At 54.8% G+C, this 15,606-nt stretch overlaps 8 protein-coding genes across 8 annotated transcripts; 4 read left to right on the top strand and 4 right to left on the bottom strand.

The window, feature by feature from the left end:
• Positions 1 to 301: 301 nt before the first annotated feature.
• Positions 302 to 1,627, top strand: AYL99_08379 (hypothetical protein; the record flags this gene model as incomplete). The annotated part of the gene is made up of 1 exon (XM_018839887.1): positions 302 to 1,627. One exon carries the CDS (start codon positions 302 to 304, stop codon positions 1,625 to 1,627), a length of 1,326 nt encoding a protein of 441 aa, XP_018691008.1.
• A 275-nt stretch (positions 1,628 to 1,902) lies between these two features.
• Positions 1,903 to 3,725, bottom strand: AYL99_08380 (hypothetical protein; the record flags this gene model as incomplete). The annotated part of the gene is made up of 2 exons (XM_018839888.1): positions 1,903 to 3,325; positions 3,406 to 3,725. 2 exons carry the CDS (start codon positions 3,723 to 3,725, stop codon positions 1,903 to 1,905), a joined length of 1,743 nt encoding a protein of 580 aa, XP_018691009.1.
• A 1,737-nt stretch (positions 3,726 to 5,462) lies between these two features.
• AYL99_08381 (hypothetical protein) lies at positions 5,463 to 7,721 on the top strand (the record flags this gene model as incomplete). The annotated part of the gene is made up of 3 exons (XM_018839889.1): positions 5,463 to 5,623; positions 5,685 to 7,444; positions 7,498 to 7,721. 3 exons carry the CDS (start codon positions 5,463 to 5,465, stop codon positions 7,719 to 7,721), a joined length of 2,145 nt encoding a protein of 714 aa, XP_018691010.1.
• Positions 7,722 to 8,078: 357 nt separating this feature from the next.
• On the top strand, positions 8,079 to 8,616 carry AYL99_08382 (hypothetical protein; the record flags this gene model as incomplete). Its single annotated transcript, XM_018839890.1, has 2 exons — positions 8,079 to 8,277; positions 8,390 to 8,616. 2 exons carry the CDS (start codon positions 8,079 to 8,081, stop codon positions 8,614 to 8,616), a joined length of 426 nt encoding a protein of 141 aa, XP_018691011.1.
• A 207-nt stretch (positions 8,617 to 8,823) lies between these two features.
• On the bottom strand, positions 8,824 to 9,807 carry AYL99_08383 (hypothetical protein; the record flags this gene model as incomplete). Its single annotated transcript, XM_018839891.1, has 1 exon — positions 8,824 to 9,807. The coding sequence occupies one exon, from the start codon at positions 9,805 to 9,807 to the stop codon at positions 8,824 to 8,826; it is 984 nt and encodes a 327-aa protein (XP_018691012.1).
• Positions 9,808 to 10,658: 851 nt separating this feature from the next.
• AYL99_08384 (hypothetical protein) lies at positions 10,659 to 11,757 on the top strand (the record flags this gene model as incomplete). The annotated part of the gene is made up of 2 exons (XM_018839892.1): positions 10,659 to 10,883; positions 10,966 to 11,757. The coding sequence occupies 2 exons, from the start codon at positions 10,659 to 10,661 to the stop codon at positions 11,755 to 11,757; spliced, it is 1,017 nt and encodes a 338-aa protein (XP_018691013.1).
• Positions 11,758 to 11,998: 241 nt separating this feature from the next.
• Positions 11,999 to 13,054, bottom strand: AYL99_08385 (hypothetical protein; the record flags this gene model as incomplete). Its single annotated transcript, XM_018839893.1, has 1 exon — positions 11,999 to 13,054. One exon carries the CDS (start codon positions 13,052 to 13,054, stop codon positions 11,999 to 12,001), a length of 1,056 nt encoding a protein of 351 aa, XP_018691014.1.
• A 744-nt stretch (positions 13,055 to 13,798) lies between these two features.
• Positions 13,799 to 15,537, bottom strand: AYL99_08386 (hypothetical protein; the record flags this gene model as incomplete). Its single annotated transcript, XM_018839894.1, has 4 exons — positions 13,799 to 13,915; positions 13,987 to 14,697; positions 14,750 to 15,187; positions 15,259 to 15,537. 4 exons carry the CDS (start codon positions 15,535 to 15,537, stop codon positions 13,799 to 13,801), a joined length of 1,545 nt encoding a protein of 514 aa, XP_018691015.1.
• Positions 15,538 to 15,606: the final 69 nt, after the last annotated feature.

Below are 15,606 nucleotides of genomic sequence, written 5' to 3' on the forward strand. Positions count from 1 at the left end.
GACTTGGATACAAGCAAAGGAGTATTAAGAAGGGCCAGTGATTAGGCAGAGATACCTGGCTCCGAGCCTAGAGCCCAAAGTATTGATTATGATATATACATTGCACCGAGATTTTCTCTCTTCATGGTCTTATCCTTCCAGATATTGCTATGTAGAGCGATCAGGCCTGCTGGTAGGGCGGCGAGTCGTGTTGCCGAATGAGGGCGAGTCTGACAGCGGAACTTCTCCAGGCTACTTTCCGTGTCCTCTTGTTTTGAATTCCTGCCTGCTTGTCCACAGTCTCAATAGCAACATCTACGACATGAGCCACCAACGGTCCGCCTGTGATCGCTGCAGGGCTCAGAAACTCCGCTGTCCACGGAGGGATCAGCCCAGCAGAGAGCCCTGTTCCAGGTGCCTGAAAATCGGTGTCGAATGTGTTACCAGCAGCGCGCGACCCCTAGGACGACCTCGAAGAGCAGAAGTGGCTGGAAGACACACCAGATCCATTAAGACAAGAACTACGGCACTTGAAGCAAGGGGCACGGGATCGACTTCTTCATGTCTGTCATCGACCACGGAGAACATACAGGCGCATCCTGATTTGGGCACGCCTGGGAGGCTGGATTCATACCCGAACTATCTTCAATCCCCGTCCTACGAGACCACCTCCCATTTTGAAGATCCATCACAAAGCTCGCAATTTGGCGTAAATGTAGGACACGCTTTCGATCTGCAACTAGGGCTCCACGATGACCTTTTCACCCTCGGACCGGAAACGGAACTTTTCCAATGCTCACAACATACCTTTGGCCTGCCAGCTACTGCCGAAAATCATATACCCGGGCCATCATCAAAGCTGCTCGAACCCGCAGACACTCTCACCGCCCTGTCTAGATTGAACGAAGATATCGTCAGGCAGGTGTCTAATGTCGACGTGTACATCTGGGGCGCGGCAAATGCAGGGCAGGATTGTCTCGAAAGGTTTCACCAAGTTGAGGGAAATCCTACGGCCGAGATGCTACAGAGTACTTCCCAGTTTGTGAATATTCTCGAAGACTTGGCCGCCTCGTCGAAATCGCCCAACAAATCTATCGCCAGGTCTGTAGAGCTCGGATCTACTGCGTCGGACTCGGGTATTTCAGACTTCCGCCAAAGACACATCTCGCCGCCTGCGTTGCCTTCATCAGTTCATCCACCATCCACAAACCCAAGTTTATTGAGCACTCCAGTGGTGCTAATGCTCCTGTCAAGCTATCTTCTGCTTTTAGAGCTCTACAATGCAGTTTTTCGCCGCGTGCACGATGCTCTGTCGAAGCTGGGAGACATACACAGCTTCCTGCAGGCCTTACCTGAGGTTCGAGTGGCTGGCCTGCCATCAATGAAGACACATCTTTACGCCAAGATTATTATCCAAATCATTGAACATCATTTCGACCAGCTTGAACGTCTTTTGGGCCTTCCCAAGGAATTTGGCCTCTCCGGACGCACGCCGGATTCGAAAGGGTTACTAAGTACGACGGACCTATCTCAACTTCTACGTGTGGCCATGACGCAGACGTCAGGAAAGCCTGGCTCTTCAGGCATCTCCACGCTGAAATCGTTCAAAGCTAGTCTGAGAGGTCTCCGGGGCATGTTCCTCGGATAGAGACGCGCTGACTATTCTGGACTTCTTTGAGGAAATGCTAAAGGGATACTATAAATGTCTCTTAATGCGGTCAAATCTTGTGAGAAGATATATCGAAAGGGACTCAAAGGAACCAAGTTCCTTCTTCTCCTCTTCTCCTTCACTCTAGACCTTTCAATCTATTTCACAGAAGAAATCTTGGAAGTTCTCTGCCATCTTCCCGCCATGCGCCTAGTGGAGAACTGTGCAGGCCACACAACAACCCTGCTGAATTCGACCATACCCTACGGTCCAGTCTACACTCCAACACACCCCTTCTTCGAATCTCCGGTTTCGTTCTCCCCGTTCTCCATGCCGAATTCGGTTTCAAGCTCCTGGCGGAGTGGAATCTCTTTCTCAAAAAACACAAGCAAAAACCCCAGTGCTGCGAACCCGATACCAACCTGCCAAGTTCGACGGAGACTTTCATTCAACAGTGTGATGAATTGTTCGCGAGAGGAAGCTGATAGTGTTTTGATGAAAGCAGCCGTGGCATGGCTGTACGCTTTTCCGTTGATGAGCTGCTCTCTGATGACGGGATCGGTGATGCCTGTCGTCGCAAGCGCGTCGAAGCGATTGTTGAATATCGCAGCCGGGATGGCAGTCCCCCAGATCACGCCGAAACCGCGCAAGAACGACCAGGTTGATGTTGCCAGTGCTGTGTCGCTTTCTGAGAGGGGCGCCATCACGGCAGGTAGCAGGGTCGAGATAATGAGGCCTGCTCCGGCAGAACCGACTATTTGATATCCAACCCACGCGCCTGTCGAGGAGTTTTGATCTAGGAGGTCGAAAAGACCGAAGCCTACCACTATCAATGCAAAGCCCACGGTATGTATTGGTCGGTAGCGGCCGAACTTTGACATGGCCATCCCTCCTCCTGCAGCGAAGGGAATCAGGGCCAAGATGGTAGGCAGAAGTTGGACGCCCGAGCGGGCGGGCGATGAGCCAAGGACGCCTTGAAAGTAAAGCGGAAGAAAATAAACCGACCATATGGTGACTATGCCGTGCAGGAGGGTGAGGACAAAAGCAACGGCCGATGTGCGGTTCGACATCAAATGCAGCGGCATGGTCGGCCGAGGAGCAAATCGAGAACCTTCGAATACAAGAAAGCCTGCGAGGCCCACCAAGCCAACCACCAGTGGGATAAGAACATGGTATGAGGACCAGGGATAGACGGCGCCCGCCCAGGATAGTGCGATGAGGACCGCGCAGATTGCCGCGACAAAGATGGCATTCCCAGCCCAGTCCATCGAGGTCAACTTGGTGGCAAGCTTGGCTTCCTTGTTCCATCTCACCTTCAAGAAGGCGAAGAGCAGTACCAGCGCGACACCGCCAATGGGGAGATTGAGGTAGAAGACCCATCGCCAGGTGGAGTAGTTGACAATAAGGCCGCCGAAGAAAGGTCCCAAGGCTGTGCCGAGAGCAACGAGGCCAAAGACGATGGCGAAGTAGTTGCCTCGTTGGCGCAAAGGGACCAAGTCGCAGATGATCATCTCGATGAGAACAGCGGTACCGCCTGCCCCGACTCCCTGGATCACGCGGCCGGCAATGAGAGTCTTCATATTTCTAGCTCCTCCACAAATACCACTTCCCAGGACAAAAGCCGCCGTTGCACCGATCGTTGGCCACCGACGTCCAAAGAGATTCGCTAGCTGTCCGTAAAGGGGCTGCAAAGCCGTCCTGCAGCGGATCGGTCAACACCGGCCGGATGCGGCGATGGAAAGAACAAGCTGATCGCAAGACAACGACATTGGACTTACATGGTCAGGAAGTAACCATTGACGGCCCATATATACAAGTCGCCGCCACCTAGATCGGCGATGATAGACGGCAAGGCCGTGGAAGTGATGGTTGCTTCCAGCGCTGTCAGCAGGCTTGTGACGCTGAGTGCGACCAAGATCATCCAGAACCGTAACCCTTTCTTCGACCCGTTGGTTGACGCTTTGGCCGAGGGCTCGGCATCTTTGGAAGCAGTGGTCTCAACCTCCTTGGTCGCTATCCCATTGTCCGTATCGACACTGGAGGTGAGCCCGGCCTTGTCAGGGCAAAGTTCCATTTCCGAGCGCGGATTTGACTCCATGTGTGAACTTTCTTCTTCCAGCTTCTTTATTCTCTTCTAGCTCAGAGCTTTGGTGCTGATATTCGTCGAAATACCACGAAGGGGAAACTTCGAACGATTAAGGACGGTCTATACGGATCTGATATGCTGGTCCAGGCGAGGAAATCCCAACCTCAATTTGCAGAGGAAGCATGTAAGGACGACCGAAAAAGCAAAAGGATTCCACCGGCCAAAGGAGGAACATGGACTTCCAAGAGAGAAGTCTTATAGATACTTCTGCGACTGCGCGCAACCGTCGGGGTGATGTACACGGATGCTTTTCCCTATCGGAGGCTTTATTCATTTTTGATTCGGAGGCCTTTTTATTCCAACCTTTTATTTTCGGAGAATTTTCAGCAGTAGTCAGCTATCTCGTGAACTCGGCTCCTACTACGCCATTTCTCTACATTTCATATTCGGATATCTTTAGTCTTGTAGATCGGAGGATCGTTGAATGCTAACTGGCGTGGACGAGATAGCGGGTGCGCAGTCCGGATTTTCAGTAACAGGGCGGCATCACATTCGCTTTGAACCGAATCAAGAAGATGCAAGTTTCACGACTTGGCAGAGAGAGAGAGAGAGAGAGAGAGAGAGAGAGAGAGAGAGAGAGAGAGAGAGAGACTGTCTTTTGTCAGTTTTAAATGCTTCTAAATCTTACACATCACTGGATCCTGCCAGCGCTGATTTATCTGATTAACTCGGCTTTCTGATGTAAGGCTACGGTTTGATCTGCGTATGGAAGTGACCTGCATCCTATGGCAGAGGACCAAGATCTGTTACAGACAGCGATTGTGAGCACGGTACACAGACGGAAGGCCCTCGATGGTATCAGACTACGCAGAATAATTAGCCGGTTTTGATAACTCGGGTCGTTGCAGGCCCTGATGTAGAAGCCACTTTCACCGGTGATCGTGCCATCGTCCTTGTGGCAGAAGCCACTTTCCAAACACACGTTTTGAAGCCGACAGCATCGGTAATGACCGGACGCTGTCTAGGTCTCAGGACAGGCACCGTTGTCCTTGGAGGTATCGAATATCGATGCGACTTCAGTCCAGGTCGATTCACGGACTCGGTGGTTATTGTCCAGGTTGGTGCTACTCTACGGCCTTGCCATGGTCGCTGTTCCCGGGTCGATTTTCTGTCAGAGGATTTCAAGGTATCGCAGTGCTTAAGCTCCTCACATTCGTTCTTCTTTGCCACCGTGATTCTGGACGGCTGAGATCTGCACGAGCTGAACAGTAGCTTGGCCCGGTCTCGTATATAGCTGGAAACTCGTCGAGTCAGCATCTCAAAACACTACCTGAACTAGCTGAATATTTGTGACCTCTAGATAGACCACGAGCCTTACCGGGAGACAGCCTCTCCCAGATTTTGGTCATTGCCGGTTAGATAGAAAACCACTAGGTTGTCGTCTGTGAGCCGTTCACTCCGTACTCCGGGCTTGGAGCGACTCCGCAATGTGGGGGAGTATGGGAGTTTACTTGTTATGTGTTAGTTCTTCTTGTTCTTTCATCAAGCCAATATCCACGTGGTCTCCGAGCAATGCCTCACCAACTTCCTCGTTCCATTGGTCCTTCGTCCAGACATACGCATACAAACATATATTTATGCTCCCCATTTGGATTGAAACGCTCTCTCGCCGTTTGATCCGCTCCGGACTGTCGCTATAGTAGCTACCCGACAGCACCACGCATGCAGTCGGAACAAAAGAATGACAGAATGGCTGGCAAGTCTCCCCAAGAAGCCCCGAAATCACTTGCACGAGCATGTTTGTCCTGTCGAGCTCGGAAAACCCGTTGTGATACGGCACGACCCCGGTGTACCTCGTGCGCCATTCAGGGAAAGGACTGCGTCTACAAACAAGAGACGCCGCAGAGGAGGTGCGTTCGCCGTCACGAAAGGTTCCTCGGAGCTTCATCATTGACGCTGTCGAACATCTAGACCGACGCTGGCACGCATTCACGAGCTACAGAGGCAGAACTCAGCCCTGGACACATTTATCGCCAAGCTCAAATCTGCACCACCCGCAAAGCGAGAGAGATTGTTGACGTCGGTGACAATCTGCGACGGGCGTGTTCGGCTGCCGGATGACGGCAGCGAAGAGCGCAATGCTGAAGCTCAATTTTCACCTCATCCACAACTCGCCGTACCTCATCTAGGGCAAAATCTGCGGCGCCGCAGCAGCCTGGGGAGCCTGGAAGACTCCTCCGACGAAGAATTTGACATCGGGCCCTTCCTCTCAATCGATGAGGCAGGAAAGCCCAGCAGCTTTGGACCTTCCTCTGCCCTGCACTATCATCCGCGGTCGGCCAGCACTTCGGTGCAGTCAGCAGCCTCTCTTGCGAGAGATCACATCAGGAACTGCCTGATTGCCGAAGCTGCCCTTCAACGACAAAACGAGCGCCATTTGGCCTCACTGCCTGATGTCCATGGAGTACCTACCGAGTTGGCCATGCATTTACTTGAATTGCACTGGAGCCGCCAACATCATACCTTACTGCTGACGTACCGACCGGCGATCATAAGGGACCTTCTCCGGAATGGGCCTCATTGTTCGAGGTTCCTGCTACATGCGATCTTTGCGTGCACAAGCAAGTTTTCTGCCCGAGTGGAGGTCCGAGACGATCCATCAGACCCTTCCACAGCAGGTCGACGGTTCTTCCGACGTTGCGATCAGCTCCTTGCAGAAGACTCGCTACTGATATACCCTAAGCTGCCCACTGTGGTTGGACTGCTGTTGCTGGGTTCGAGCTACAACGCCAAAGGTGAGACGTCTAAAGGGTGGTTGTACACCGGCTACGCCCTGCGCATGATCTACGACCTCGGTCTGCATCTTGATCCCAAAGAGACCAGCGACTCTCCAGAGCAAGTGGAAATCCGTCGGAGGGTCTTCTGGGGGGCTTTTGTCTCGGACAAGCTACAAAGTCTCTACCTGGGACGCCCGGCGGCTATCAATCTTCGTGACTCGCACGTCTCGCGAGATTTCATGGACACGCTGGAGGAGCAGGAACTATACGTGCCATACAAAGATCCCAAATACCCAGGCCCGCAGACTACTTCGTCCTCTCTGGGTCTTCCTATTTATTCGGTATCTACCTTCCAGCAGCTGTGCCTGCTGTCCAAGATTATGACCAAGATCATCAACACGTTCTACGTTGTCGGAGCAACTCCTCGCAACGCCCAGGCCAGTCTGCAACTTGTCGACAACGCGCTGCAAGCGTGGAGGGAGAACCTGCCAACAAACCTCGATTTCCAGCCGCGGCTCTTGCAATCCGATTCGGCCTCGTACCCTCCGCCGAATTTGATGAATGTGCACGCCCTGTATTATTCCCTGCTGATTCTGCTTCACCGACCCTTCATTTCGGACGGCCACTTACGCTCCACGGCCACCCCTTCGCTGTCTTGGGGTCGCTGCACATCGGCGGCACGAAACATCACCAGCGTCGCATTGGCGTGGAAAACTGCGTACAGTCTCCGAGGCGCCCCATACTTATTGAGCTACGCGATCTACGTTGCTTGCACGATCCACGTCCGCAACGCCGCCGCCGATGCGTCCAGCGGAAACAACAGAGAGCACACCTCCCTCCTCGCGGCAAGCTTGTCGTGCCTCGAGCAGCTATGTCTTGCCAATCCCGGTGTGTCGAAGCCCATGAAGATAATACAGAGATTGATGGAGGCGAGCAAGATCGTATTGCAGCCAGGTGAATATGACTTCCGATGTTTTGAGATTTCTCGGCTGCTGACTACCCGGCAGAGGAAACTATATATCCAAGCTACTCACCGTCCTCATTCGACTTTGACACCATCTTTAGCATGTTTCCCACGAGAAATGTGACGAGCTCACACGTGCAGTACTCGGGAGAGGTGATTTTCGACTCGGACATCCCTGACGATCCGCTGTTCGGACTCATGGACGAGCCCATGTTGCCTTACACCGACATGTCTGACAATTTCTTCAACGGCACTAGAGCATTTTGACAGCAAAATTCATCAGCAGTCCTCTCTGGTAGAGCTGGGAAGAGATGGTGCAAGGCCTCGTCCGAGGGAGTGCAGCCAACAGAGTTCCACCGCGGACCATGATCCTCCGGCTGTCGGACTATCACTCTCCGCCACGGAGATCCAGCGACATGGGTCCAACTATCCCTGCTTCGGGGTATCGGCTCGCAGGACGACTCCAATTCGTGAGTGCCTGGGTTACAATGGTGCTGTCAACAGTTTGGGATTGCCAATGCCTATAATACATCAATATCTTGGCTCATCCAGTGAGCTCTAACCAGTATTATCGGAAAGGAAACCGAGTTGAAACTCTCACAATATTCAGAGCCAACAGTCACAATGAGCAACAGCGAAAGTTCGTTATACGACAAGGGCAAAGAAGTCCGCATCGCCGTGCTGGGCGAGGCCCACGTCCAGCGATCGCTGGCCGCGCGACAGAGCGAGTTTGCCAAACCGCTGCAGGACTTTACCACCGAGTTCTGTTGGGGGAAGGTGTGGGCGCGCCCAGAGCTCGATCGCAGGTCGAGGAGTCTCGTCAGTACGTTTAAGTCTTTTTCGATTTCATGAATATTACGTTTTAGTCATTTCCCCTATATTGGCGGCATTTCCATATTGGTTATTTTTCTCTGACAACCGTCGACCATTGTTAGATCTGGGCTTCATGATTGCCCTGCACAGCTGGCATGAGTTGGCCATCCACACCAAAGGAGCCATCCGCAACGGGGTGACGGAGGTCGAAATCCGAGAGGTCATCATGCAGTCCATGGTGTATTGTGGCGTCCCTGCGGGCGTGCAGGCGTTGAAAGTGGCTGAGACGTCCATCAACGAAATGATTGAGGCTGGAGAGCACCAGCGACAGTTGAAGGAGAAGGTGTAAGGGTGAAAGCGAGAAAAGGGGACGAGTTGAATGTAGATTCTGCCTCTCTGTCTGTCTGCCTGCCTTTTCAGAATAGAAGCAAGCAAGCAGAACATCCATATTGACCACCGCTCTATCTCTCTGTCTGCCTGCTGTCATAGAAGGATACATATCTAGCACACAAATATCTATCCTATCGTCTGAATATGATGGTCAATTGATCCTTCATTAATACATCCACCGAGGAAAGAACCGATTCTGGTTCTCGGACGCCCACTTCCAATCGTGGGCGACAACCCACTCGACGGCGTCTCCATTGACGTCGATGAGGCGCTGCACATTCTCAATCGTCTTCTTAGCCTTGTGCAGCTCGGCGTGCGCGCTTTTCAGCTTGCCCCGCCCATCGTCATACTCGAGGATCTGCTTCTCGCCCGTCATGATGCGCCGGTCGTGGCAGCAGTCGCCGCCGAGGTACACCCACCGCGTGGGTCCGACGCGCAGCAGCGCGTTGACGTGCCCGTGGATGTGGCCCGGCGCGTCGACGATGTAGAGCGAGCCGTCGCCGAAGAAGTCGACCACGCGCGGCAGGGTTGAGATGGATGTCCAGGTATGCGTGGTCTGGGAGGTTGCGGCCATGTGTTTCCGGTCTGAGTCTGGTACCGGTGGGAGTTCCTTCGTCTGGGACACGGGCAGGGCGCCCGTCTCGATGCGCTCGCGGGGATAGTGCGGCGCGCCGTGCTCGAGGATATGCAGCGTGCCCGAACCCACGATGAAGGTGGCCCGCTTGTAGTCGGCCGGCAGCCCGATGTGGTCCCAGTGGATGTGGCTCAGGACCACGACGTCGATGTCCGTGGCCGGGTCGAGGCCGCCGCTCATCAGACTCGATCGTGCATCGGCCGACGAGTACACGGGCTGGCGGGTGGTGATGTGGTGCTGCGTTGCCGGCTGCGCGTACAGCGTCAGGTCGCGCTTGATGCCCAGGTCGAACACGACGCGCGTGGGTGCCGCAGAGTTGGTCGACTGGTGCTCGATCAGGAAGCACATCGACGGCACCGTCGTGCCTTTGTCCGGGTCTGGGTCGGTCACGAAGTTGCGCTCCGGCAGCGTCAGGAAGCCCCCGTTCAAGGCGGCCACTTTCACGTAGACCTGGTCTGGTCCCGGAGGGGGGAGACGGCGAGCATTGTCGTCAGTTGGGTGTGTGATGTCTCCCATTGTTGTTGCCGTGGGGGAGAGGGAGGTGTCCTGTCGTTGGCTTTGGATCTATATTGAACTGTGGCAATACTCGTTGGCATATATCAGAGCAGCAGGACTGATGGGTCTGATCACGACGATCTATACGACTTGGTTGTATGGACGCTTCTCAACTTCCGGCCCGAGCAGTCACACTCTAGAGCCTCTTATTCAAGCTTTCCTTCAGTCGCCTCCCAGCCTGACGATGCTGAGCGAATACTGGAGATGTCGTCCTACAGCACGATGCATACCCGATGTACTACGCCTCGTTGCTCCGCACAGGAGAATGTCGATGTCCAGTTATGGTCGCATGCCTTCCCCGAGGCAAGCCACGACGCAGACAGCCCGATTGGCCTGGCATACACCACCTCCCCAGCCACCACCCATTTGTATGGGGCATCTATTACTCGGGGTTCGCCCGGGGTAGAATATGCAAGTGCCAGACCCAAGACCCTTTGCATGCGGAGACTCTTCCTCCGGGCTAGCCTCACGCCTTAGCCCATCCCCCTCACTTGACAAGCAAACGTTGGCGCTGTCTTGGGGGGGAGTCGATCTCCGAGCTGCGAGGTATCGAATGGGGAGAATGGAGTCGCAGTTGTACCAACCAATTTCCCACTGCCGGCTAGGACGAGACGTGGGGGTGTCTGATATGGGTTTTGGTAAAAGTACCACAGGGTGAGTGGGTGGTAGTACCACTCTTGGTAACTATTTAGAGAGTTGGGAGTAGCCTTCCCTTTCCTGGATATTGTAGCATTTGGTTCATCACAAACAAACAAACCAAAAGGCCATCAGGAAGCCCCAGCATACAACAGCCAGCCAGCGACTCAAACAGAATGGGCTCGTATTCAGAACCCCAGCTGCCCGCCAACATCGGCTTCGTGGGCCTGGGCAATATGGGCTTCCCCATGTTTTCCAACCTGGTCAGCAAACTGCCTGCTACGTCAACGGTACACTTCTACGACGTGAACCCAGAGTCGATGGAGAGGGGTTTGAAAGAGTCCGGCGCGGTGGCGAAGCTGGATCCCTGTGGCAGCTCAAGAGAGGTGGCGGAGAAGAGTGTATGTACTCCCCCTCCTGTTTTCATGACCTTTGTATATATATCAGAGAAGTTATCTTCAGGTAGCTGACCAAAAGGTGAAGGATATATTCATGTCCATGGTCCCCGAGGGCAAACACGTCCGGGCCGTCTACCTGGACCCGGAGAACGGAGTCCTAGCAGCCAAAGACCTGAGCGACAAGATCCTCATTGACAGCAGCACCATTGACACGGCGACGTCGCTGGAAGTCGGGGCGGAGACGACGAAACAACACCCACGGACACGCTTCTTCGACGCACCCGTGTCGGGTGGCACGGCAGGGGCCAAGAAGGGCTCCATCACCTTCATGATTGGATGCGCCGAGTCAGACCCTCTCTTACCACTCCTCAAGACGCTGATGTCCCTGATGGGCCACAACATCTACACGTGCGGCGGGCCCTCCTTGGGTCTGACGGCCAAGTTCGCCAACAACTACCTCAGCTCGTCTATCACGCTGCTCAACGCCGAGATGTTCAACTTCGCCATCAAGTCCGGCATGGACCCCCGGATATTGCAGGACATCCTCAAGACCACCACGGGCTGCAACCGCAACGCCCAGTGGGCGAACCCGGTCCCTGGCCTGAGTCCCGACGCCCCTTCCTCCCGCGGGTACAAGCCCGGCTTCAAGATCGAGTACGTCAAGAAGGACATCGGCTTGGCCATCGCCGCGTGTGAGCGGGTGGGTGCGAAGCTTTGTGTCGGTCCGACCACTTGGAACACCTATGTCGAGGCCGGTAAGGACCCTCGCTGTGCGGGGATGGATTCCAAGGTCATCTACCGATACATTGGCGGTGACGAGCAGTGGTTGGAGAAATTTTCTCCTAAGGAGGAGGAGGGAGAGAAGAAGAAGGAGTGATGGATGCTGTAGGAGAGGAGGGGTTTTTAACGCGGGTTCTGTGTGGGGAAATAGATGTTATGCCATAGCTTGATTTTGATATACAATAAGATCCACACACATAGACATGTGTTACTAGTATATCGTCGATCCGCCTTGGGTGAATCATCCACTGACCAGAGTAGACACTCTACGTGTATATATATACACGGCTTGAGTGCATGAGGTGATCTGCTGGTGATCCTGTTCCTGTATCATTGCCCTATTTTGCTGCTCTATCCACCAACCTCTGCAACCCGTCCAGGACAGACCTGTCGACCTCGACAAACCCCCCTTCGCGCGTCCGCTCGCGGCTCTCCCAGCTACGATCAAAGGGCATCCTAATGGGCCCCCCGTTGCCCTCTAGAGGCTTGCTGGCCCTAATAGTCTCCGAGTATGCGTCGACTTCGCGCTTGAAGTCGTCGATCGGGCGAAACATCTCCGGGTCCAGCGCGATCACCAGCAATCCCCAGCCCTCGTTGTTGGCCGTGTGTGCCGGAGCCCCGGCTAGGGCACCCAGAAGCTGGATAGCAATGGCCAGACCGCTGCCCTTGTGCCCGCCCCAGACGGCCATGGCGCCACCGTCCTCGGGAAGGGCCTTGAAAGGGTCCCTGGTGGGATGTCCTTCGCTGTCAAACGCCGTCCCTTCGGGGAGTTGCTCACCCATGAGCTGGGCCAGCTTGACCTGGGCGTGGATGATCTTGGACGTGCCAATGTCCCAGATGACGGGGCGGGCAGACCCCGATGGGAACGCGATGCACATGGGATTCGTGCCAAACCGCGCCGTCGAACTGCCCTCAGGCGCCACCCAGGGTCCCGCACTCGCCACGATCAACGCCACCAGGTCCGCCCGCGTGCACATCTCGGCGTAGTACGACAGCATGCCGGCGTAGAACGTGTCGCTGACGCCCACGACGCCGACACCCCCCGTGGCCTTGGCTTTCGCGATCGCCATCTCCGTCGCCCGGTACGCTGACAGGTAGCCGATGGCGCCGCGGGCGTCGAGCTGTGCGGAAGCAGGGCGCTCGCGCGTGACCACCATGTCGGCGCTGCCCACCAGCTTGTCCTTGACCCGGTCCGCGATGGTCAGGACTCTGGCCAGTCCCGTGGGACCGTACCCGCGCAGCTGGGCGTCCATGATGTGTGCGCAGATCGTGGCCGCATCGTCGGCCGTGAAGCCCACGGCGCGAAGGGCGCGTGTTGAGCGTTCGGTGGCGTCGGCGATGGAGATTTTGACCAGTTCCTCCCGTGCCATCTTCCAGCTGGAACCGGTGGCCATTTTTGTTGAAAGGTCAATAGATGTTGAGGGCCAGATGAAATCAACCACAACGTCCCACGAACGTGGCCGTGTCCGTGACAAAAGCGAGCCACCAATAACTAACTGGTTTCTGGAAATGATGTATGTATATCCCAAGACCACGCCGACGTCGCCAGATCGGGATATGTATCCGCTCCTCAGATGTATTTTTTGATACAACACTACTCCGCACCACCCTTAGCCCCCGGATCTGTTCTCACTGCTCGGGAAAAAGTCACAGTTCTGCGTGCGGAGGTCGACTGCCCGGACCATTCGACACGGGTGGGAGACTCTCTTTCCGACAGTATTGGTCTCCAACTTTACTGGTAATTCGCCGGACATTTGGAGACAGCATTGCCGTGGGTCCCAGTAAGTAAGAATAGTATTACGCTAAAGGCAATCTCGTCTGCTCTTGCGCGGTGGAGTCTTGAGTAGCAAGTCTCCCTTTAGTACCAGCAGGCAGACAGAATATGGAAAATATGGATACACTTCGAATATGGCGCCTGAGGAAGGGGCCCTTGTTAAGCAGGAATATGGGTCCGACTCCAAATGCTTGGTTACCAAACTGGCATAGATGTCTACACCGGATCCCCCTCCTTCATATTCCACATATTCAAACGGCTGGCTGCTGATTACCCCTGAGGATCATATCTGCTGGGCAAATTCAAACCTGAATCCTTGTGGCTCCTGGATAGATAGATGCCCTTCCTTCTTCTCATTTACCCGTCAGTAGGTGTATCGGAACCCCGGCTGTCCCTCGATGATGACCTCGCCACGGTCTGCCCGTCTGTTCTGGACGTAAAAGATGGCAAAGTTCTTCAACACCAGCACAAAGTAGAGCATCTAAATACAGACAGGTTAGAGGTTTTGCCACGGATACCACGGTCTGGGGGAAGGACAGATTTGATTCTCACCTGAAATCCAATGCAGATCCAGAGACCTGATCTGTATCCCGGCGCATCCTGGGACTGGAACACGTTGCCCGCGATGATGCCCCCAAAGGCGCCGCCCATGACCATCAGTGCCATGGTCAGGCCCTTCTTGTTCTGGCCGACCATGTTGTTGTGTGCGTATGCCCACTGGGTCGGGATATTGGCGATGATGCCCATGACACCCAAAAACACACCGGCGTAGCGGGCGTGCACATCCGAGGCGAACCCCGTTAGCGACACGCCAACAATATACATGGACGCATTGAACAGCATGATCGGACCCCGTGTCTTGAAGTGGTCACCTGTAAACGCACAGATCATGATCCACGCCGCGCCGGCCGCGTAGGGAGGAAACGTCAGCAGCTGGGCGCGCCCCGTCGAGTACCCGAAGCCGTCCTTCAGGATCACCGGGAGGAAGTACGAGAAGGCGTAGACGCCCGTGTTGTTGAGCAGCAGGTACAACGTGAATTCCCACAGCTTCCAGTCCTGGAAGTGCTTCATGGCGATTTTGAGCGTGATTTTGTCCTCGACGGCGTCGCCGCGGTCGCGCTCCACGCGGGCGAGCACGATGGCGGCTTCTTCCGGCGTCAAAAATCCAGGTAGGCCGATAGAGTTCTTGACTGTGGCCTTTTCGGGGAAGTCGACCATGACTATGTACGAGACGAGGCCGACAACGGTACTGACGATGCCCTCCTACATCACAGCGATTAGCACACTCGACCACTTTGTGGAGACCTGGACTTACGATGATAAAGATCCACGACCACCCATTCAACCCCGAATCACCGGCCATTTGCTCGATCCCGTAGGCGAGCAATCCCGCCAGGCCGCTGGAGGCATTGCCAATGACGTAGAAACCGGCAATGCGGGCCTGGATTTCGTAGCGCGTGTACCAGTTATAGAGCAGAAACATGGCCGCAGGGACGAGACCGCCTTCCAGAAAGCCGAGCAGGACACGGCACAGGGCCAGTTCGCCCCAGGTCTTGACGAAGCCCTGACACAGGGTCACAATGCCCCAGATGGTCGTGATGGTGCCGATCCATAGCGCCGGGCCGACTTTGCGGACGAGGAACGTGGCGGGGATGTCGACGAGACAGTACCCGACGAAGAAGATCATGGCTAACACAGAGTAGCGGTTGCCGATGTTGGTCTTGAGATCTTCGCTCATGCCGGCGATGTTGGCCTGCAGCATTCATTCATTGTGAGTCAGGACACAAAGCTGGGGGGTATGCAAAGGCTGGTGGGTTCACTCACATTCCCCAAATTGGACCGGTCGATAAACGCCCACATGTAGAGCAACGAGAGCATGGGCACAAGACGCAAGTCGACCTTCCACATGACTTTGCGGACAGCTTGTGCATCTTCCTCGAGATGCGACTCCAGCACCGCCTTCAGCGGGATGTGATACTTTTGCTCCAGCTCGTCGGCATCGTGCTGGTGCTGCTCCGAGATGATATCCTTGATATGGGCCTGCTTCTCGGCATCTTCAACGTGATGCAGCGCAGTATTCTTGACACCAGCAGTATTCGTCATGATAATGACTTGAGAACAGAGAGAGAGAAAGCGCTGGAAATAGCAGACAAAGCACTCTTGCGAAGGAGG

The sequence above is a fragment of the Fonsecaea erecta genome, assembly GCF_001651985.1.
Source record: "Fonsecaea erecta strain CBS 125763 chromosome Unknown Scaff7, whole genome shotgun sequence".
Taxonomy (NCBI): Eukaryota; Fungi; Ascomycota; class Eurotiomycetes; order Chaetothyriales; family Herpotrichiellaceae; genus Fonsecaea; species Fonsecaea erecta.